This window comes from Python bivittatus, unplaced genomic scaffold (genome assembly GCF_059951505.1).
Source record: "Python bivittatus isolate LINGU-HERP-01145 unplaced genomic scaffold, Pbiv_v1 ctg000220_np1212, whole genome shotgun sequence".
Lineage (NCBI taxonomy): Eukaryota > Metazoa > Chordata > Lepidosauria > Squamata > Pythonidae > Python > Python bivittatus.
The window spans coordinates 39415610-39438618 of record NW_028277048.1 but is presented as its reverse complement, the minus strand read 5'-3'; the positions used below and the strand labels follow the sequence as shown (position 1 = coordinate 39438618).

Below are 23009 nucleotides of genomic sequence, written 5' to 3'. Positions count from 1 at the left end.
CTTAAGCAGATTGATCTTACAAGGTACAATTTGGTGGGTCAGCTTGAAAGAGCACTGTTTAAGAAATGCTGCTGTGTGGTGCTATTTAAAAGAAAGATATTTAGAGGGGTTCTTTTGGTGAGTCTGTTTAGGTGGGCTTTCTTTCCCCTTAGCACTCTTGCATAGCTTTTTCAGGTGAGGGGTCACATGACCCTCTTCACTCTATGACAAGCCGCAGCCTTCAGAAGTGCATCCCTAACCTTGAGTTGCTTCTCTGTGCCTATCCAATTGCATATGCATTTGCCACAGCTTTAGAGTTACTCCAAAGGGTTTCAGGCGTCTTGCACCCCTCTCCCTTTCTCTCCCTCCTCAGCCAAGGGGAAACTCCTTGACCAAGCTGAGAAGGGAAAGATGACCGAATAGGCTGATGGCTGCAGTAGAGTTGTACAAACCAGAAGTCTTTCTTTTTTACAGAAACCATATAAAACATTATGTATTTCAAAATAAACTTTCTTGTTCTGTTTATCCTTCCTCTGTAGTTTAAAAGTATTTTTCAGGGAATACCCGTTTATATTCAATATATTTTCTAATAAAAATACCCTTTTCTTGGTAAGTAAACTTTTTTTATACAACAAGAGATCATGAGTGTGAGTGTGTGTGAGTGTGTGTGAGTGTGTAAAACAGAAAGCCTGGACAGACTGAACAATAGATAAACTTTCAAGGGAAGGTGAATGATAGTTCAACTAATCTCACCCTTAACCTGTGACTTTAAACCTTCTTTGTAAGTAGTCTCCATGGATGCAGATAGAATTTACTTTTAATTATGCATGTTTAGAATCAAATGGAAGAAGGAGGAAGAGTCACTGACTGCCTAAATAGAGGAAACCCCATACAGTTGTCCATACATGCCAGTCATGGTAGTTGCCAGCGAAACCCCTCCCTAGGAATGTGGTGAAACTGTCAGACAATATTGAGGCAAACACATGTGCTGCTTGTTTAGTGCTCATTTTGCTAGTAGAAAAGGACATCACCTGAGAGAGGCATGAATTATTCAGTGCAAGAGGGAACATCCATCAATCGCATTCAGCAGTAGCCTTGGTTTGGGGTAGGGTGGCTCTGAGATTTATTCCATGTCCAGGAACGCAACGCTGATGCTGAAAGTCTCTTTCCCAGGAAGCCTGGCATGGAAGAGGCCACCCCAAAGTGATGCTAAAGGGACAACCCCGAGGACATGCACTTCGGCGTATATCAGTTAGTCTGATCCAAAAGCACAGTGTTCATTGAACAGCAGAGGGGCATAAAGAGTACCTGTTCGGAATCACTCCAGTGCTGAATGGAGAACGCTAACATCCCAAAACATTTGGGGGAAGAGCATGCTGAAAGAAACAGTCCCCACTGATTTGAATGTTAACAAGTTCATTGCTCTTCTTTTAGGAGTTTTTTTTTTAAGTGTCAAGCTTTTATCATGGGGAAGAACACTGCATGAGTAACCACCTTTTTTTTCAGCCACACCTGACCTCTACTAATGCGCTTGAATGACTTGTTTTTAAAGCATGAACTGTTGCTTGGCAAATGCCCCCACAGCTCTGCAGTAGCCCATGCAAGGAGGCAAGCATTAGATCAGGGAAACACAATTGAGGCCCTACTGAAACATGCACAAAATGGCAGTGTACCCCTCGGCTCCCCAGAAGCCTGCGGAAAATCTAAGAGGACCATAAATGGGAACCAAAGCAAGGAACATCAACTGAAATACAACTTGTTCCACTAAAGGTGGGGAGGGAATAGGTTCTTTTGTCTAAACAAAGCACAATCCCCACGTGAGAGGACAATCAAGATACCTTCCTAGTCTTCAGTCCTTTTCAAGACTCCCATAATGCTGTGGATTTTACAACAGAAATGCACTTTGTCTCCCTTCGCAGAGGTTTGTGAAGAATCTACTCTTTCATTCAGGCCAGTATTCCTTGCATGCTTCAAAAATACAGCACAAGGTTCGTTCCAAACAGATTCATGAAAGGCCACACAGCCATTCCTCCATCTTCTGGGGCTATGGAGCAAAACCAAGATTTGCCCTTTGCTCCGTTTCTTAGCTGTATTGGCTAAAATGTTTCCTTCCAACCATTCTCTTTCTCCTCTCAAAAAATCAACCCAGCATCCCATGGGGCCCTTTAGGGAAAAGTCCAGGCAAGGCTCATTGTGCTAGGCAATCCTGCCCCCTGCAACGATGCCCCATTTATACTGAAAAGACAAAAATCTCAGTTTGAAAGTATGGCCATGGAAGTCAGAGGGTAACAACATGCTTTGGATCTGACTCCCGTTCCTTCCCCCCTCCCTCCCCCCCAACAAGCCCTTCAGGTTTATGGCTCTTAGAATAAAGGAGGTTAAGCAAGGGTATGGAATGTCTTGAAGGGATAAGAGAACGATCCCATCTCTCAGCCAAGTCTTCCATTAGAGGCCCAGGATGCCTTGCTTTTGGAGGGGAAGAGGGGAAGGGCTGGCTAGGAAACTGAGAAGGGAAGGTCAGTCCAGGAAGGGATTTGGGAATTCACTGCCATCTTCTGGCCACAGAGTTTTAGAAGAAACAGCAACTAATGTCTCTGGGATGATGGCTCTCCAGACTTTACATAAGCTTGATGGCTAACAGTGGCAGATCCTTTAGGCTCTACAGCAAAATAAAGGCAGTGTAGGAAAGCAGGCTGTTTCACAGCTGCACTGACATGGATAAGCAACAGCTGCTCCTACAAATTATCCCAGATCTGGACAAGCCATCAAGATCCTCAGCTTGGCAATGCTCCTGAGTCTTACCTGTACATTTGAAGGGGCAAAGATGGCTCTGTTCTATTCTGGCTATAGCCAGTAGTGAACCCCACGAGTAGAGGACCTGATCAGTTTAAGAAAATAAACCATTCTGTCACCTCATCTCCTTATCCAGCCTCCTTATGCACCATTCAAAAGCTTTTGCCATCCTGTTACTTGGAGACTAATTGTTAATACAATTAAAAAAAAAAATCAATACCTGCCTAGAGGAGAATGGCTGCTTAAAAGACATCGAGTAGAGTAGGAATATATAGAGATAACCTTTAAAAAGTATATGCAAATGAAGAGAAGTGTGCTGAAAGAGTTGCACCAGCCCAAAGGCACTCAGGCTTCAAACGAAGTTGGCAAGCCAAAAAAATCAGACCATTCATCTTGTGATGCCATAAAGCAGCGGGGGAAAAGCTAGGAAGGAACCTTCTCCCTTATTTGCCAGTTTGCAAAGTTCCAGGTGGTCTTAGAATGGTCTGAAGAACTCAGGGTATATTTCCTAGACTCCTCCCCCTCCCACCAAACACTGATTCTTCAGGACAAATAATACGATTTTTGAAAATGACAGAAAAAGAAAAAGGAAGGCAAGTTGTCTGTAAATCATTCCTGGATGAGAAGAATGTCTGTTCACCCGGGGTTCAGTGGGCCTGGGATAGGGAAAGGGAAAGAATGGCATATTTAGTTGATCTGACGGCAAGCTTCAAATGTCCATTTGGTGGCTCCACCATAAATATCAATGTTGGTCTCAGACCAGGCTATGACACTACCAGGCAGGGCTTTGGTGCTGCAAGTAGCCAAGTTGTAGACCTCCCCCGGGGTGAGTTTTCGGTCCCAGATGTTGAAGTGAGCCAGTTCTCCCACAAATGCCTGGGTGGCATCAAATCCACCACCAAGTGTATCCTTAAATGGAAAAAAAAATGAAGATCAAAGGTTTTAAAAGGTCATTTTCTGCAGATATGTACAGCATCATGTACACAAGGTGCTTTTTCCTTCTCCAAAGAACGAACACAGCACCGACCATCTTAGAACCTGGTATAATAAACACTTCAAATGAGCCAGAAAGCTTTTCTAGTAGCAAGGAAAGGTCAGCTAGAATACATTGCATTAAAGAAGTTCAATAAGAAATTGAATGAAGACATGAATATTTAGTCAGTGAAGTGCATTTTCTAAAGAAGATATTTTCAAAAATAGAAACTTTGGTCACAGGTTCTAATATTGCTGGTGTGCCTTAAAAAATGAAGGTAGAAACTGTTCCCAAGAAGACCCCTCCAGCTCCTATATTGTTGTTTAATAGGCAGCTACAAGAATTGCCTTTTTTAATGCCCCAATTTTTAAATAGGAATTGAATTGTTGTTCTTTCACATTATCTCTAATCGGCTATCTTTATTTTTTGCTCTTTCCGTTGTAATTTCATTTTGCTAACGTAATAATGTGTATCAATATTTTAAAATTGATCCTGAAATCTTTTAAACATATAAAATAAAATGTGTCCATGTTTGAAGAAAACTTGTTGTTTTAGAAATAATGGGCAATGGTGGTGAGGAGAGCAGGGAACAATAACGGAAGTCTTCATGAATTTTTCCATGAAATGGTTACCATGTCTTTCTGTCTCTGACTACAGAGTATCTTCAGATGGGTGAGTTCTGGCAATGGCAAGCAGAATTTATCCATGTTATTTGTATAGTAAGTGGTGAGGACAACAGCTGCCTGCTTTTGTGAAGCGGGAGGGGAAGAATCTGAAATTACCTGGGATGAGTAATTACATGGAAATATTCAGGTCAGTCTGTATCTATGATCTGGTGACCAAAACTCCCTGAACAAACACAGTACTGTCATAAAACAGATGTGACACATTGGCATTTCTGTGCAAATCCCTCTTTCCCTACCTAATGCCTTCCAAATATGTTGGAACTGCAACTCACAGCTAGCTGAGAATTGGAAGATTGCAATTGAATATATCCCAAAAGTGCATGTTAGCAAAGGTTGGTAGAGATTACTGATTAGCAGTTTTAATGCCTAAGTCCTATTGCAGAAAAGCATCTTGAAATTGTTATTAGTGCAGTGGGAAGATCTGTCCTAATGTCTTTTATAATATGCAGTTGTGTGTAGAGATGTATGTATAGAGTTTAAATATGTGTCACAAAAAGAAACAGATTAATCTTCCTTATTCATTCTAGCGTTCTCTCCATTAAAGAATTTTCCCTACCCTCCCACCCCTCCACCAACCCTAATTTCCCTTCTGCTATTATTTTGAACAAAGACCAGCAAGTTCTATCATCTTTAGTATTGGGGGACAAATTTGCAAAGCTTAGAAATTCTTGTACTAGTCTGGAAAATCTATTCATATCTAACCAATTAAAACCTGAAACCCATGGGAACATTGCTGCAAATAACCTTATAATGTATGAATAAAGCACGCTTTGTCTATATGGTATTTTGATATGATCATGTCACGTTAGCACCAGGAGCCTCTGCATAGGATGATCAGATCTAAAACAGGAGAGCCACAAAAACCACCAGTACCTGCTGAGTTGTACTAAGTTCAGTACACACATACACAAACACAGGCATCTGGAATTGAAGGTGAGCATGTAGCAGCTTGGAACAATTCAGAAGGGTGAATCCAGAACTACTGAACCCAGTGAAGAACAGAAGCCAAAGTTTTATCCATTTCTAATGCTCAGCACCTTCTACACCACTCTTTATATGAAATGACTGCAAATTACTGCAGGGATGAGCAGATCATTATTTACTGTAGATCACTGGGTGATCTGCAGTAGATGGGCATGGATTTTTTTTTTAAACAGCAGTAACTATAACTCTCCCTCCACCAAAGCATATTGCAGAAATGAAAAAGTGTGGAGGGTGGGTAGGAGGGATAACCAGGATGACACGTATATCAGAAGAATTGTGAACTGCATTCAGTTCTAGCATCCGGAACAACTTCCTGGACTCCACGTTCTTTAACTGTGTGCTTTGCACATGGCCCCAGTTGGTGGATCTCGGCGTTTTAATTCCAAAAGCCCACAAGTCTGACCTCTGCTTATCCCTGCTGTAGAGGATGAGCACAAGTGGTCATTTCCTGCCACCACGGCACCTCCTTACCTGTTCCTGCCCCAACACTAGAACCCCTTGGGGCTTGATCGGGTGATATGGAGCCAGGTTTTCCCCATTGCCTCGCTGGGTGCCATCCTGATAAGCTTCCCAGACACCATCCCGGGTTGTCCAGGCAATGCAGATATGGTGCCACTTTCCATCATTAATGACAAAAGGAAGCTTTGCTACCTGGGAAAAGAAAGTGAGAAGTGCTGCAGGTATGCATTCCCCCAAATATCATGTGAATTATATTGGAGATCTGGCTGCTGGCCCTTCCTAGTTTGTTGCATTTACTAATAAGATGGGAACTTTGCCAAATCTCCATAGGAGCCATGGGACATTTTGATCTCCATTTATATTATCTGAAGGATAACACAAGTTTGCAATCTAAAGCAAAATACACTTATTTGGGATCAATCCTACTGAATTTAATAAGGTTCACTCTTGAGTAACCATGAAAAGGATTGCATTGAAAGTACAGCTTATGAGAATGCTTATTTTACCTTCAAGAACACAGAATTAGATTTGCAGGTTTAAATACCCTAACAATGATGAAACAGATCTGAAAATATTGTTAAGTATTTCTACAGTCTTGGAAACCTGAGAAGATGAGAGTTGAATTCTTCAGTATTTAAAACAGAATGGCTGATACATTTTTTTAAGCCTCAGGAGAATGTGCTGCTTGAGTTGGAATATATCTTGATAAATAGGGGGAGGCACACTGGGATTGAAAGGATAAAACAAATCAGCTGGTCATATTTGTGAAACTATGAAAGTCTTCATTAGTTAGGGACTCTCATTCTTTGAAAAATTTCTTAAAAATTAGGTTGTGCACAATAGCCCTTCTTTAACTGTGTTGGATTCAGAACCATTAAAAAAAAAACAACTAGAGTGATTTATTTAACTTGCTGTAGAAAATGCATTGAAACTTAACGTTTTTAAAGCCTGATCTTGTCTTTTTACTTTAAAAATAGAACTCCTAGATTTTAATACTGACACTTATGGTATCATTCAGCACCAAAGATTTGCAAATACATTCCCCATGGGCAAATGATATTTGGAAAACAAGTGCAGAGTTTTCATTGCTTAGCTACTTCCCTAATGAGCAACTTGCCTGTTTTAATTTTTCATTTATTAATATATGTCTGTTTCTTTATTGAAAGAATAATGACACTTACCTTGTCATTGATAAGGATCTCCATAGGATTATTGCCCCATTCAATAAGTACCAACTCATTGGCTTGTCCAGGTACTGCATAAGAGAAGGGTGTGCCTACACCTGGAGAGGCATTTGATTTTATCCACATGCAAATTGTAAATGCATACATCTCTGGCAAGCTTTTCTTCACTTTAGCGTACATGTAATTGGTTCTTAAAGGGAAAGTCAGCTGGAATTTATCTGTTGGCCTATTATCTTTCTGACCTGGAGGAAGATAAGAAAGGGTATTTGCTCTGAGTTTGCAGAGTTACTAAGGCTGTAATCCTATATTCATTTATCTGGAAGTAAGTTTAATGAGACTTATTTCTGAGTAGACAAGCATAGTATTATGGATAGTTCTATTGAGGTAATGCCAAAGATACTGACTGAAGCTCTGTAGGAATGCCTTGATCACTTTCTGACATCAAGACTAGCACAAAGACCTGAACAGTTTATCTTAGAACTTTCTTTCTTTCTTTCTTTCTTTCTTTCTTTCTTTCTTTCTTTCTTTCTTTCTTTCTTTCTTTCTTTCTTTCATTCATTATATAATGAGCCTTAAGATGGCAGTATTCAAATCCCTCCAGCACATTTCAGCACACTAATCTTAGTCACATGGACAGCACTTGGAGAACAGGCTCTTTTCCTCATTTCTTTCTTTCCCATGACACTTTTACTCTTAATGTCTTTTTCTATGTCTTTCTCTCTGTACACACACACACACACATACATACACAGTAGGAGCAAGAGATGTAAATGGATGCAGCTGGTTCTACTGGAGTTTGAAGGAAAAAATGCTATTGCTTGTTCTAGGTCACTTAGAGGATAGAACTAAATGTATATAAATCAGTTATATTAAGAAATATGGATTATGTTCTAAGTGCTAAGACACTTTATAAATGAATAGTATTTTTTCTACTTGGCCAATATTATCTTAGAAAGATTATATAGAACCTATTTATTGCCCTTTCCAATCACATAAACTCACAGTTCACCCAGGAATAGTAACTCCTGCCACTGAGGAATGTAAATCACAGTGAAGTGTGTGTACGCATGTTAGAAAGGACATACAGAAGTCACTCTCCTCCAAGTGGGTCACTATTCAGAATAAACCCTAACTATTTTGATCTAGGTTGAATTACCTTTCTCTAAGTCACTGATCCTTTGGTGAAGGGAAGTTAAGGTGCTTTCTATTTTCCCTCTTTCTTCAGATTCATTCTTGGAGTTGTACTTTCCTTCTTCCAGGCTGTTAATTCGAGATAGCACTTGCTTTTCTAAATCATCAATGTTGTTCTGGAGTATATCCTTCAGGGAATTGGTCTGGCTCGAAGAATTCATCCTACTGAATTGCTGTGCAAGGTTGGGGGAGAAGCAAAGAGAGTAAGTGGATTGTGGAAAATCAAATAACATCACAGCATTATTTTCCAGAGGCTCATTCTGAGGCTCATTACTCTGACACAGCTAAACTCATTCAGAGCTTACCAAGTGAAAGAGCAGTGCTTTATTAAAAAGAAGTCAATCTGTTACAGAATTGGAGATGGAGAATATTTTGAATGGGATGGTGAATGTTTTGCCTCTGATGTGGGGCAAAGCTGCACCATTAAAACAATATGGAAGTCAGCAAAGACCGAATAACCCATAGCAACCTCTGAGGTGTCTGCTTGTCTAGATTTAAGAAATAACAGAAAGGAGAAAGTTGTACCTCCAAGTTTTCTAGCCTTGTTTTGAGAGACTGCAAAGTTTGCCCAAGTTGGCTTAGTGTTTCAGCAGCTGGAGTCCGGGAGAGATCCCCCATGGTGTTTTTGGAAGAGCCGGTCTGCTTTCTGCTGGAGCCCCCACCCGTTTTAGATTCACCAGGGACTGCCTCTAGAGTGCTTTGGCTCTCACACCTGCCCAGTTTCGTGGTCAGTTCTCTAATAGTTTCTTTCTGATTCATAATGGTCTCTTTCTGCTGGAGCACCGTTTCCCGGAGCTGTAGCACTGTGGTCTTCATATCTTCGGTGCTACCGCTGCTCTGCATAGAAGAGGTACACATGTCCATATCCACCGGCACCGAGGTGCAGATAAACCGAGTCTGTCCAAAATTCTGGGCGCATCCTTTTAAGAAGAAAAGGGAGGCCAACACGAAGCTGCACTGGACCGCGGCAAACATGACTGGAGCAAAGATCCGAAGCAACGCGGAGCTCCGAAAGAATGGCAAAACGACTTTCAGCACCATGGAACTATCCACCGAACTGCTGAGCCGATTGCGGTACGCGGGCTCCTTTTATAAGGGGCGGGAGGGGCTACAACGCCACTGACGTCATAATAGGGTGGAATCCCTGTTTAATTGCTCGGTGACCATCAAGCTTCCTGTTTAAGGAGGTCTAAGTCAAAGTAGAGGGACACTGAGTAGGTCTGGTGACTGCACGTAGTTGCTGCTTTCCTTCTTGCTATGAATGGAACGGCGCGCAGGGACAACCTGCGGGGGAAGGGGGGGCGCGTCCTGCGCACGCAGGAAAGAACCGGCGCTTGGTCGGATGCGTGAGGCGTGCGCCTGTGCGGCAGAGCAGGCTCTTTTCGGACAGTGTGAATTTGCTGTTGCGGACCGCGTGCCTTGAGGGGTTTTTAAGCGCAGAAGCGGATGTGTAGTGGGCTCCCGGAAATTCTCTCCAACAGTTCTAAGAAAGTGGCCACCTTGGAGTTCCTCGGGCAAAATGTAGCGGCTGTATGAAATTTGAGGGCTATGTTGTGAATGCATGAGGCAGGTGTGCAGTGTAGCCGCCTGTGAGCATACGTGTAACTTTCCTGTATGAAATTGCAATTGCTGTCTACGGGCGCTTGTGTTCAAGAAGCGGATGCTAGTATGTAAAACGGAGGCGGGCTATAATCAGGACAGGCTTGTTTTAAACATATTTTTGGGCTGCAGGAGCCCTGTAGGACCGCCTAAAGAGCACCCAGGCGCCGTTCGTCTGTAGCGTGCATCCCAGTCGAACAGAAAACTTTTGAATGTCTTTCGGGGATCTCTGGAGCGTAACTCTTCTACCTGGGTGCCACTTCGGCCGAGGTGCTAGCCTCAGGCTTGCTACTGTACTGCGTTTGACCAGAGGACACCAGGTTTGAATGAGGCAATTCTTGGGGGGGGGGGGAGACAAAGAGCGCGTGAGCGACCTAAAATGGTAACATTGTAGAGCAAGGCGACGAGAGTCCGAGGTCTGGGCGAACTTGCAGAGAGGAGGAGCGAGACCTTGCTAACCCGAAATCTCTCTCCGCTTCTTTACCTGCCCACTTCTCGAGGGAGAGGCCAGCGTGCCCAACCATAGTATTAGTCCTCTCTCTCAATTCCTTTCTCCAGGGGACATCCAAGGAAGGTTTCGTGGTGGCTCTCGGGGATGGGGAATGTTGTCTCTCCACATTGGCCGGGCCGGAATGAGAGTCTAGGAGCGCAGGTTGGCCCGAATGAAACCTGCCCAGGGCCGGTCTTCAGTCGCTCTTCTCTGTGATAAAAGCGGGATGCTGCATGGCATTGGCCTGGTTTTGTTGTTGAAAGATGCGCTTGTGAGCTTGGCAGCACGACGTCCCTTCTGCCCTCGGCCTCGCCCTTGGGGTGGGGTGAGTCCCCTCTCTTCTTTCCCGAGCCTCGTTCAACCCCGACAGCTGGCGAGCCAAATTTCTCGGCAGCGGAAATGGGAGAGAGGAGCGGGGCGTGATGTCTGCATCTCCTACTGGAAAGATAAGAAGGACCGAATACTCCACCCCCCGCCTCGCCCCACCGCCGCCGGCCTTTGCGCCCTTTCCCCGCCCTTTCCCATCCAGGAGATTTGCTGCTAGGAAAAGAAGTTTCCCGCAACACCCCCCGCCCCGCTCGCCCCGCGGGAAGGCTTTCGGCGCTGTCAGCGGAAGAAACTCATTTCCTCTCCTTCTGCCTCCTGGCATCAGTTCCCCACTCTTGACTTGGCAGAGCACCTGGCACCTTCCCGCGCGGACGGCCCCGAGGCGCCTCCAAGGCTTTCCTTCCCGGCTCCCAGCCTCGGCCATTCTCTTCTGCCGGCAACCGCCGCTTGGTCGGCCTTGCGTGGCATCCCACTACAGGGCTGGGAGAAGGGCGCCCTCCTTGGCCAGCGAAGCTCAGCCCTCCCTGAATACCACCCCGAGGCAGAGCACGCGGAGGCATGAGGGCATGGCTCACAGCATCTTAGTCTGGGAGGTGTCCCGAATCTAGCTCCTGAGAAGCACCACGCTTAACATCGTTCATTCTGATAATCACGATGGTGGTGCGGAGGACAGTGATTATGAAGGCTTCTAAGTACGGATCAGAAGAGAGATTTCCCCAGCCATCCTTAAACCGTCCCCTGATACAGTGACAATGGAGGGCTGGAAGCACCGAATAATACCAACAATATCCTCAAAATATCTCGTTAATCTCTTGGGTTGATTCCTCATCCAGCCTGCTCCTGTTACTCCAGAATAGTCCTGCTAGGTTTATGACAATGGAAAGTAGGTCACTACCTCGGCTAGATTTCTAGGGCTTTGTTAGCTAAAAAGATACCTTCTTCCCTACCTCCCACCCTTGCAGGGTGGGCTTTCTGGGCCATCTTAATGGAGATCACACACCTGTTGCTCTCTAGGGGAACTCCAGTCTGTCCTACATATTCTCTCCTCTCTCCCTCTTTCTCTTTTCCTAGAGCAACCAGATCAGGGCTGCAAACATCTGATCATTAAATGGCAGCAAAGTTTCTATATTTCTTTGGTGCCATCTACTGGCTGCCTGGATTTGTGTAGCCCTACTTTTTCATAGGCAACTGGCAAAAGTATGTCTTTTTGTTTCTCAAGTCTGCTCCCCCCTTGGAAATTTTTCAGTGGATTTGAGAGAGCAGCACAGAGAGTGACAAGATGGTTCAGAGTCGTTTCTTGCATCCAGAGCTTTATCCGAAAAATGTATCTTAATCCCTTTTAAGCTCTCTCTAAGTTTGATTTCCATCATTCATCCTCCATCTCAACTATGCCTGTGAAAGAATGGACAGAAAGATGGGTGGATGGATAAATTATGCAGACAGCCAAGGACAGTGGTTGGGAAAGGCTGCCTGAATAATTCAGTGCTCTGTTCAGTGCTCTACCTGGTCTTATTCATAAATTTAAAAATGTTTGAGTTGGATCCTCAGGCCCATAATGCTCTCTCAGGTGGCCTCCCTTCCCATTCCTAAATCTTGGGAAAATGTGCTTCCTTCTCGTCACCCTGCCTCTTCCCTCTGTCTCTTCCCTCTCTCTGAAGGCAAAGCTCCTCTAACCCACTCCCTTGCAGTACTTCTTTCCCATTTTGAAAGCTTTAGATCCAAATGTAGCAAGTAATCTCAAGGTTTGGGTGTTTTCTGCCTTTAACATGTGTTTGGTTCCTTAAGGGAATGCCAAGGAAAACTGCCACATCCTTCTAGAGAAGAGTGCCAGCCTTAGGCACTAACCAGGAGTGGCTTCACTGAGCACCTCTTAAGAGGGAGCTGAAACTGGCCTCCCTGGCAAGGGGAAACAATACCAGTAGCAGCAAGCTGTCACCAAGGGAGCAGCAAAACCAGGAAGCAGAAAACTGAACCCAACCTCCCTCCAAATGCACATGTTCTGGGCCAGGAGCCAGCAGGCCATAGTGCTCTCCTGGAACTCTTTCCCTTCCTGTGATTCATTGTCTTAACAATCTGGAAGAGGACATAACACTTTGCAAGGCTCTCAGGGACAAATGAAGGAGACTCTGATGGTGTTTCAGACTGATGCATACACAGACAGTAAATGTAACTGGGAGGAATCCACACATATTCATGGAAAAGAACTACTGCTATTTGAGAAGAATGCAACTTACTCCTTGTTTACACCAGCCTTCCTTCATTTCCAACATTCCTTCTAATGTTTTGGACTATAATTCCAGAAGTATCAAGCAACCAAAGGCTGCACCTGGAAGCTGCTCAGTAAAGGACCTATGAGATTAAAGGATAAAACACTCAAGAACTAAGTAAGGAGTCCAGGATCCTTGGCAATTTCAGGGTTTCTTAGCTCAGAGCAGAAACAAAGGATCACATCTCTTTGACCTGGATGAGGATGAGCTATGTGATATACATTTCTCTGCCAGCACATTAACTCAAGATAATAATATGAGAATATGTTCATATAGAAAGGAATTAATGTCTCAAGACAGCAACAATTTCCCTCATTGCCAAGAAGAGATTTACAGATGATACTATGTTGATACTTTGTTAAAAACACATGTCATTTTTTAAGAAGGAATGGAGAGCCTGTGGCTCTCCAGATGTTACTGAACTATGATTCCTAGCAGGTCTAGCCAGCATGACCAGTAGGAGAGAAGTAGAGAGTTGTAATTCAGCAATACAGACAGCCACAGAATCCCTATTCCTGCCTTAAGGGCTTCGTGAAGAAAGGCAGCTTCTGGGTATTATAGTGAGCAAGAAAGGCCTCAGAATCATGTAACAAAGAAAAGTATGTTCCAGAATGAGACTTGCTAACAATAATATATACAGAACGAACACTGATGCATAGAGTGGCAAGTCATTCCAATTTTGTTTTTCTTCCACTCAGCTATTTGTACACTCTATAGGCTATCTATGGCTTCACAGTATGAATGTGAAGTCTTCCTCCACACCATGTAAGCTAGTAGCAAAATGGAAAAGAGTTGAACTGAATCTGAGCCCCAACTTTGGAATCCTGATTTATATAAAATACACTTCTCCAGTCTTGGGAGCCTCCCATGATTCTCCACCAGCAACACTATGGATCATAGTGATTGGGGATTACCAGAGTTGTAGTTCAACACAACTGAAGGACATCTTGACTAGAGGAGGCTGGAGAGGATGAAGTATTTGGGTGTCTTGTAGCCTTGCAGTTTATCTCTCCCCCACTGCTCCTTTTTGTACTCCTTCCTTGCTATTTCAGGAACTGGGTTTGCAAAACATGCTAGACTAAAATGAGATTGGTTAGTTTCTGGATCTGAAGAGAGCCAGTTTGGCGTAGTGGTTAAGGCATCAGGCTAGAAACTGGGAGACTGTGAGTTCTAGTCCCACCTAGACACAAAGCCAGCTGGGTGACTTTGGGCCAGTCACTCTTTCTCAGCCCTAGGAAGCAGGCACTGACAAACTACTTCTGAAAAACCTTGCCAAGAAAACTGTAGGGACTTGTTCAGGTGGCCACCAGAAGTCAACACTGACTTGAAAGCGCGCGCGCGCACACACACACACACAAGTTTCTGGATCAGTGTTTTGTGTTAACCCAGCAAACCATAGTTAAATTAATCATGTCTTTGGGTTTTATGTGAACACAACCACTCACTCTGTTGGCAATTTCATGTATGTGATACAAAGAGTTTTCTCTTGAAGACAAAAAATGGTATAGCAGCACAATAAAGTTTCTTAACTGTACTGTGTACCGCCATTTATTCCTTTCCCTTTTTGTTTTGTTTTTATAATCCCAGCTCTGACTTTTTAATATCCCAGCTGGATATGCATACCATGGGGGCAGGGATTGTCTGTCATTTTGGGTATACACTCCTACAATCTAACATTAACATGTTGAGCCATTAAGGATGATTCTTCAGGCATAACTGGATTGTGTGTATGTAACTGATGAGGTTGTAAATATTCTTCTGGATATTGAACTACTTGGAAGCATCTTTTGATGCAGAGCCCTTGCCACAAAAAGAAATAAATTTGAAGCAATTTTTAATGAAGAATAAAAGTGTGGGCAAGGTGATACTTTGCAGATATTTTAGAGATAGATCCCAGTCAGCTGAGTTAATAGTCAGGGAGTGTGGGAGATGGAATTCCAAGCATCAGGAGAGCAACTAGACATTCACCTGTTATTCTTAGAGAAAGTGGCAAAACTTCTGTTTGAGCTATCAGTAATAAGCATATTGGGGCAGGAATCCCCTGCAAATTATGAAAGTGAATCTAATATAATCAATGAAGATTCTTGTTCCATGAATGGACAAATTCATTCACAAAAGGAAGAACTGGAAAGGTGTCATATCTTCCCCAGATAGGTTTTTTTTTAATGCTCAAAAGTGTGTGTGTGTGTGTGTGTTAGTGTAGCAAAAACTGTTTTTTGGCTTCTGAACAATTCTCCCCATATTTAAAACTAAAGGGAAACATGTTTCTGGCTGGCTTTTCTTCGTAGTCCAGATGAGCCAGGTATAATTGATCTAGCTTGGAGCTATTATCTTCCTTTCATTGTGAAGATTAGTGGAAAGAAATAGGTATAGATTGTGAAAAGGGGATGTATGAGACTAGAATTTGTAAATGGTTCATTCATTAGGAGAAGTGGTTGTTCAACACATGGGGGACAATTGGATGAGGACTTCTATCTGGAAAAAGAAATCTAATGTAAATGGTATGTGGTGTACCCAGTGAAAAGCTGAGAACTGGTGGAAAGGAATCTCTGAAAGCGTGACCTTTAAGTCAAGAAATCCAACTTGGATAGATGGCAGTGGTGGCAAGGAGTGGGCTTGCACACTTACGTTTAGTGCACCAGTTTGTAACCATTCCTTAGCCAACCAAAGTTAGCAACAGTTATCCATGCATTGACTAGGCTACTGCAGTAGCTATCCATCTGGGGCAACCTTTGAAGAGTATCTGGACACTTCAGTTGGTGCAAAATTCAGCAGCTAGGCTACTAACTGATATACAATGTCAGGCTCATATGACAGACATTTTGAAAAACCCATATGGGTGTCAGTTGGTTTAGGGGCTCAGTTTAAGGTTTTGTTTAAATCTTAAACGCCCTATGTGGCATAGGAACTGGCTGCCTGAGGGAACTGCATCTCTTGTTATAAAACTCTCCGGATAGTAGATACGTAGGAGGAACAATTTTGAAGATACTCCATTTGTAAACATCTGTTGATTAGTTATGTGGAAAGCTCCTCCTCGTCTATTGTCACTAAACTATAGCAAATGCTCCCTTAGATATTGCATAGGTATTCCTCACTTAATGACAGCAATTGGGACCAGAATTTCCATTACTAAGCAATGTGGTTGTAAAGCATGACTATGCCATTTAGCTATGTAAATTCCAGAACTCCTGGGTTGCTGTCATTAAGTGAATCACCAGGGGTTGTTAAGTGAGGACATCACGTGATGTCATATTCATTTGCAACCTTCTGCTGGCTTCCCCATTGACTTTGCTTGTAGGAAGCCAGCAAAGAAGGTCGCAAATGACTTTGGGGAAAGGGACACTATGTGACTGTGGGGATGCTGTGATGGTTGTAAGTATGAGGCTTGGTCATAACTATCACTTGTTCAGCACTGTCATAAGTTCAAATGGTCACTGAATGAGTGGTCGTTAAACAAGGACCACCTGTATTTGGCTCCTATTCCCTCTGTCTTCAGAAAGGATGTAAAGACACACGCCTTTAATTTAATTGCTTTACTGATAATCTTATTATCAATGTTTTGATTTTTAATTAGATAGCTTTTACATTTATTTTGGAATTTGATTTTTTTGTTTCTTTGTTATAGCCATTTTGATCATGTCAGATGGCAAGATGACATACAAATCAAATAATAATGATTTCATATATATTTGTTTGAGTAATTATATATCTCTTTTCTAATAAAAATAAACTCAGGGCTGCCAATAATAAAAAAAGAGACAAGATTAAAACATCTTAGCAACAAACACAGTGGGTTGTCTTAGGAAGGTCAATGCTCCTCAGCCACATTTTCCAAACCTGGACTGCCTTGCTGAGCAGTTGTAATGCATGTTGACCTTCGGAAAGTGCTATTGAAAGACTCATTCAGTGTTATATTATTCCCAGCCTGAACTCAGATACTTGCTGCAAGACCAAATACCTGACTGACAGCAGGGTGGGAAAAGCTATTTTGCAGCACAAGAGACAGGTTACTGAAGGGACAGCTGCATCAATGTTCTGGGTCTAGTACATTGTTCCAATATGCAGGTCAACTTTTCAAAAGCCACCTCTTGTTCAAAGAACTTCCATGCTGTTCCTGTGGAGTAAAAGTGAACGTGAAGCAGCCCCACCCCCTTTTTTTTTTAGTGGAGAAATTTATTTCTTTTCTAAGTCTACAGCATGACTTGGTACTAACAGCATTTGCTGTTTAAATAAACTCCAGTTCTTTAATTAGCGAAGAGCTCCAGAAGTGTAGTATATTCCAAGATAACCCACAGGAATGAGATCACTAGAGACTCATTGTGTGTGTACAGTTGGCTATCAGTGGAGATTCTCTGGCAGATCAGTGCTCCTATGTTTCATTGCTCGGGGTGCATCTGGGACTTGAAGATGCTTCTAAAGATGGTCAGTTTTCTGCCTCTTCCCCATTTACCTTTCTTCAAGCATAGTATTTGCATATTCAGATCATGATCCCCAATTTTCTAGACGCTAAATTGGGAGATTAGCCCTTTCCCCCTTATTGGAATAGTCTTCCTTTTTCAGAACTGTCTCAGGCCACTGTTCCTGCACCCTTGTTGAGAGCAGCTATTGAAAGCCACCAGAACAAAGGCAAAGGGCTGGGCAGCTTGACCTGGAGGATTCCAAAGTTCTTCCAGGTATGTATGCTTCAGACAACCCACATAAATTGAAAGCCCATTCACAGAAATTGTGGAATAATTGAGATGGAAGGTGCCCCAGAAGGTAATCTGGCTCTACCCTCAATCCTATTAAACTATGCAGGTTCCTGTAGGAAATTCTCAAGGGTGCACTGATTTGGATAAGATGCTGATCTGTATATTCTTTTCACTTTTGTCAAAGCTCTTTCGTACATTTTTCCTTCTCATTGTATTTGCCCACACTTGTTGCTTCTTTTATTGTATTCTGTCTTTAATGGCTTGGGGTGATGGTATATTTTTGCCCTTGATGCCAGTAACTCAGTGCTAAAATAGGCAGCCTAAAAATGCCAAGAAAAGAAGCTCCTGTAGAAATTTCACTAGGGATTGGAGCTTTAATCCAGTTTTTTAATTTAAAGCTTAAATTTCCTGCAGCTCTCTCAATTCTGTGCAGCCAGCCAGATTCACAGCTTGTTTGACACAATGGCTTTGGATTGATGCCTTTAAAAGATCACTAAAGTAAGCAAACCTCAAGGACTTTGAAAGAATCCTGAACCTTCAGCATAATCAGGAGTGGGTGCATGCTTCAGCACTGGTGCACCTTGCAAGTGAACGGCCACTTTGAAAAGGCCCTCTGTGCCTTTAAGATGGGACACTCCCGTGCTCCAGAAGGCAGCAGGCAAAGCTCTCAGTCTGAAGCTTGCTGCATTTTGCTGCAGTCCCTTTTCCAGATCTCCATCTATGATGGTTTCTCTTTCTCCCTGTCCCTTTCCCCAAAGCCAGTGCCTTTCCTGGTGCCTGACATTTGCAGCCAAGTAATAAAGGAGGGAAGTTCTTTATACAAGCCAGATCCTTGCAAAGCTATAAGGGCATGGATCCTTTCGTTACAAATAATGTTATTATGTATTGTACAAGATCTTAAGAAGCTTCCTGTGGCAATCTTCTGCCTGCTGGATGCAGAACTCGTTATCAATATTGCATCACATTTGGGTATCAGAGTTATGAAGTTTCATTAAAAATGTAATTTGTGGTTTAAAACTGCAGCATTCTCTTTTTAAAGATCTAGCAAAGAAGTCATAGAGGGTGAAGGTTGAAGCTGAGTTGAGAAAACTGCCAAAACCTTGAGGGAAGAGATACAAGAAGCTCAATTTCTTTGGGAGGAGAGGAAGAAGAAAACAGGACCGAGCAAGGGGGGGAGGGGGAGGGATAGACATTTAAGGATAAGGCACTGTCTTAACTGTCCTGTCCCTTTGTCACCACCTGATTTTTATTTTTTAATTTAATGAATTAATTTCCTAATTAATTCCTAATTCCTTGACTTCTAACTTTTCCCACACCCTCTTTTCCATCTAAAGTCAGCCATCCCCAATGTGGTATTCCCTAGAAACGTTGGGACTACATTTCTCAGAATCCTCAACATGGTCAGCTGGCTGATAATTTGGAGAGATGTAGTCCCAACATCTCTGAAGGTCACGGAGCTGAGGAAGGGTGCTGCGAGACCTTTGGAAAGGAGCAATATTCATCTTATCATCTATATAGCATCTTATAGTTCAACGTGAAATACATCTACATGCTGCTGCTGCTATTTAAACTGATGTTTCCAGTTTTATTTTTTGTTGTTTAATTTTTTATTTATTTCATAAGTACATATGTATCCATCATGCTATTCCCTTTTGGAGTAAGCAGTATTATGCTGAGCACAGGAAAAAAATAGTGAGACAAAGAAATTAAAGGCATGAAATAAGGAACAATCTAGTTTATAGCAACATCTTTTACTGCAGCTCTTCTTACCTTTTGGTCTTTGAAACCAACCTTGCTTCCACTGTGTCCATACACTGTTTTCCTATATTACCTTTTGTCCTTTACATTTCTCCCTTCTCTTTTTTGGAGGATCTCATCAATTCCATCCAACCACAACTTTCCTGGTCTTCCTCTTTCTCATAACCCATTCACTCTTCCTTCAAATATTTGTTTTACAGTTGATCCACATTCATTTTCTCTGCAAATCACTCCAAAGTACTTCTTTTCATACTGATCATTCATTTTATATTCAATCTACATTCATTGAGCACCCATTATCCTATCCCTTCTTGTTTTAGTACACACAACACTTCATAAAGTAATCCATTCCCATTACATTCAACTTCCTTTTATATTTCTTCTGCCATGCCTAACTCTCACTTGTACTTAAGAAAGTAGGCAAAAGCACTCTCTTATACACAGCTACGTTCCCTTCCTTAGACAAACATTCATTTGTCACAATACATTACATACTACAAGTTCTCCCCAGGTTAAGAACGCTTGGGTTACAGACAACCCATAGTTAAAACAGAGCCTATTATAGCAAAATTTGAGTTAAATACACAATGGTTCAAGTTAATTACACAATAGTACTTATACAGTATTATACACCAATATTGTTCCAGCTTACATACAAATTCAACTTAAGGACAGACCTTGGGAATGGAATTCGTTCTTAAACTGGAGGCTACCTGTTCTTACTACCTTTCTAACAGCATTTGCATGTCTTAAAATGTCTCATTTTGGTAAACATTTCACCAAAGTACACAAATTCATCTACTTCCTTTTATTTTTCAGCTTTTATGAATAACCTGCAATCATTCACTGATTATCTCTATCAAACAAAATGCCTTTGTCTTTGTTAATTTTCAGGTCTATACTCTTCCCTGAATTATAAAATCTAACATTTGCATAATTATGTTATTTGCGCTGACATAATCTGCACAAAAGATACACATGTACTTATGTCTCCAACCAACATATCTTTAATGTTATCCCAAGTATTCCTTATATATTTTTCCATAAATACATCAAACCACCAAGGGAACATCACATATCTTTATTTTATTCCCCACCATTCAATACATTCTATTTATTCTCACTGATCCAATTCTCACACAGATGTTAAAAAGCCATGAAACTGTTCCATAAGCACAACTCAACCATATTTCAATTGTTCTCAGGTTAACCACCTACACCTGCAGCCTTATCATTTTTCAACATTTTACAACATTTATTATTTTCTTTTCATCAATTTTTCCTGAAAAGTAATATCTAGAACATTTCTATAGAGTCTGTTCTTTGACATATCACTAGCATTTCCATATAGATCTTTAAAATACTCCTTCCAGTATTCCTTAACTTCAGTTTCATTCCAGATCATTTCATATTTTTATTATTAATTCCATTCACTCTGCCAAAAGCTCATTGTTTAGCCCTCTTTGCCCACTTCTGAACAATTTTTTTCTTCAAGGTTGTTTTGCATTTTCTCTGCCTCTTTTAATTTCAGTTGTTCCACGCTCCATTTGACTCCATTGTTTGCAACTATAGTTTTCTCTGTATAAATGTTTTCTCTATCTACACACAGTATCATTCTCTCATTTTGCTGCAGCATTTCTATTTGGGGCATTTTTTCTCATTCACAGCCTCTTTCACATTATCATTCTATTTTAACTCCCTACACTTTTGAGTAAGGACCTCCCCAGGTGGGATCAAAACAGGCAAGATGGTAGTTGTAGCAGTACAATTGAAACTGAATGCATGTAAGACAGGGTAGGCCTTTTATCATGATTCCATGGTCCTCCTCCTACCCCCACCTCACCTCACCAGGGATGTGGTCTTCTGAAGCAGTCTGTAAAAAAATCTTTTACTCTGTTCCAAGCAGCTTCAATAGCCTGTGGGGGTTTTTTTACATCTACATTCCCTTCACTCTGAGACTGATTTGTCTTCTAATACCTTTCATACAATACTCATACTTTGTTGTCCTACCTTTGTTCATCTCATTCATGTCATCTAGCAGGTTATTTTTCTCCCTTGATCATAGCCATTCAGAATGTTTTCCTTTTCCCCCAAACTCATCTTGGTTCTTCCATAATCACCATTCCTTGGAACATAATATGACTAATCTATGAATTCCGAGTTTCCCAAAACAATCTAGATGACACTAATTCATACTTTCTGAGACACATTGTCATGTTTTCATTCATACTTAAATCTATACTTTCACTTCTCTGCATGTATTTATCCATTTCACTCCACAAGACCAGATCATCTTCATTCAGAGTCTGTTGGAGTTTGAATAAAGAATAATAATTCAGATCTATTGTGTCATTCCCCTTTTTCTTAATTGCAGAGACATAACATTCATGTCCTGCCTGCCTGCTTGCCTGCATTGAGTGGAAGAAGACTCAACGATGATGGGACCCTCTGTTCTGGGCCAGTCCCTTTAAGATTTTGCATTCTCCAGAAGTGGAATAGATTAGAAGTAGAAGGGGAAGGGTTATAAAATATACTATTGATTTCCAGACTTTCTTTCTGATAAGACTGTACTGTCCTACAAATCACTGCATCAAAGAACCTGAATTCCTCCATGACAGAAACACAAAACCCACTGAGGTGAATGGGTAAGTTGCTCAGGCTGTGAGATCCCCATCTGTCTCACAGGAAGGAAGAGAAGATTGGTTAAGGTAGGTCTTTCCTCCAGGAAAGTGGGTGGTGGCAGTGGAAGTACTGCATAGCCTATAATCAGAAGCTGCACATGGAGCTGGGCAGGAGGGAAGTGGGGCTGAAGGGCATGGCCAGGAGAGTCAGACTCCTCCCATCACTGTGTACTTCTTGCTAGCCATTCTCTGCAGGCATATTCTTCAAAAAAGACAGTGGTATGTTTACAGGCATTCTGTTATTATATTGATCATTTAGAATACATTTTAAAGGCTCTGTGGTAATTTTTATAAAAAGCTGAAGGAAGCCAAGGTAATTAACATTAGTTATTTATGTGGAATAATGAGCTTGAACATCCTGTCCTGCTAAAATAGCAGAGGTGTGTTTTCAATAATGTGAAATTAGTTTCCTATCATCTTTATATTAGGTTAATAAAGAAGAAATTCCTTCATGGATTGGACACCTCAGATAATGTTTAGTATGTTTGGTTGCAACTGTATGTTTGGTTGCAACTACATCAAAAGAGATGCAGTTCAAGAAGTGGAACTCATGTACTCATGTAGCCTGGACTAGTCTTATTATTACCACATTTGGGGTTGAAACTAACAGGATTATCATTTATGACTTCGAAATGATCACTGTGTGTTAAAGATATAAATGTTCTTGCTATGTATCTAGAATTTGGAACCTATCCAAGAATTAAGAGTTGTGGACTTTTTAGGCATAGGAACTTGGAAAAAGGATTATGTAAGAATGAAAGATATTTACACTTGATCTGCAGCAATGGATTATCGGTATTCTGTGGTTTGTCAATACTGGCATTTGAGAGAGAGAGAGTGTGTGTGTGTGTGTATATAATATATATACTTTTCCTTTCTCTTTAATTTTAAAAATGTTTTAAAAAGCTGATCAATGACTGAAATAAAATGACTGACTTTAAAAAATA

The 23009-nt window shown here is 41.7% G+C and overlaps 1 protein-coding gene across 1 annotated transcript; it reads right to left on the bottom strand.

Annotated features, from left to right (window-relative positions):
- Nucleotides 1-3437: 3437 nt before the first annotated feature.
- Nucleotides 3438-9239, bottom strand: NPTX1 (neuronal pentraxin 1). Its single transcript, XM_007439081.3, has 5 exons — nucleotides 8775-9239; nucleotides 8215-8422; nucleotides 7056-7300; nucleotides 5887-6066; nucleotides 3438-3681 (listed from the first exon to the last, which is right to left on the bottom strand). Exons 1-5 carry the CDS (start codon nucleotides 9222-9224, stop codon nucleotides 3460-3462), a joined length of 1305 nt encoding a protein of 434 aa, XP_007439143.2. The 5' UTR covers nucleotides 9225-9239; the 3' UTR covers nucleotides 3438-3459.
- Nucleotides 9240-23009: the final 13770 nt, after the last annotated feature.

Bases quoted from the DNA above. Each gene is read 5' to 3' on its own strand.
- NPTX1 (XM_007439081.3), bottom strand. From the start codon at position 9,224: ATGTTTGCCGCGGTCCAGTGCAGCTTCGTGTTGGCCTCCCTTTTCTTC. The intron at 7,301-8,214 runs GTAATTCAACCT...ATCTTCCTCCAG, and splicing joins GATCAGTGACTTAGAGAAAG to GTCAGAAAGATAATAGGCCA. The intron at 6,067-7,055 runs GTAAGTGTCATT...TTCTTTTCCCAG, and splicing joins AGATCCTTATCAATGACAAG to GTAGCAAAGCTTCCTTTTGT.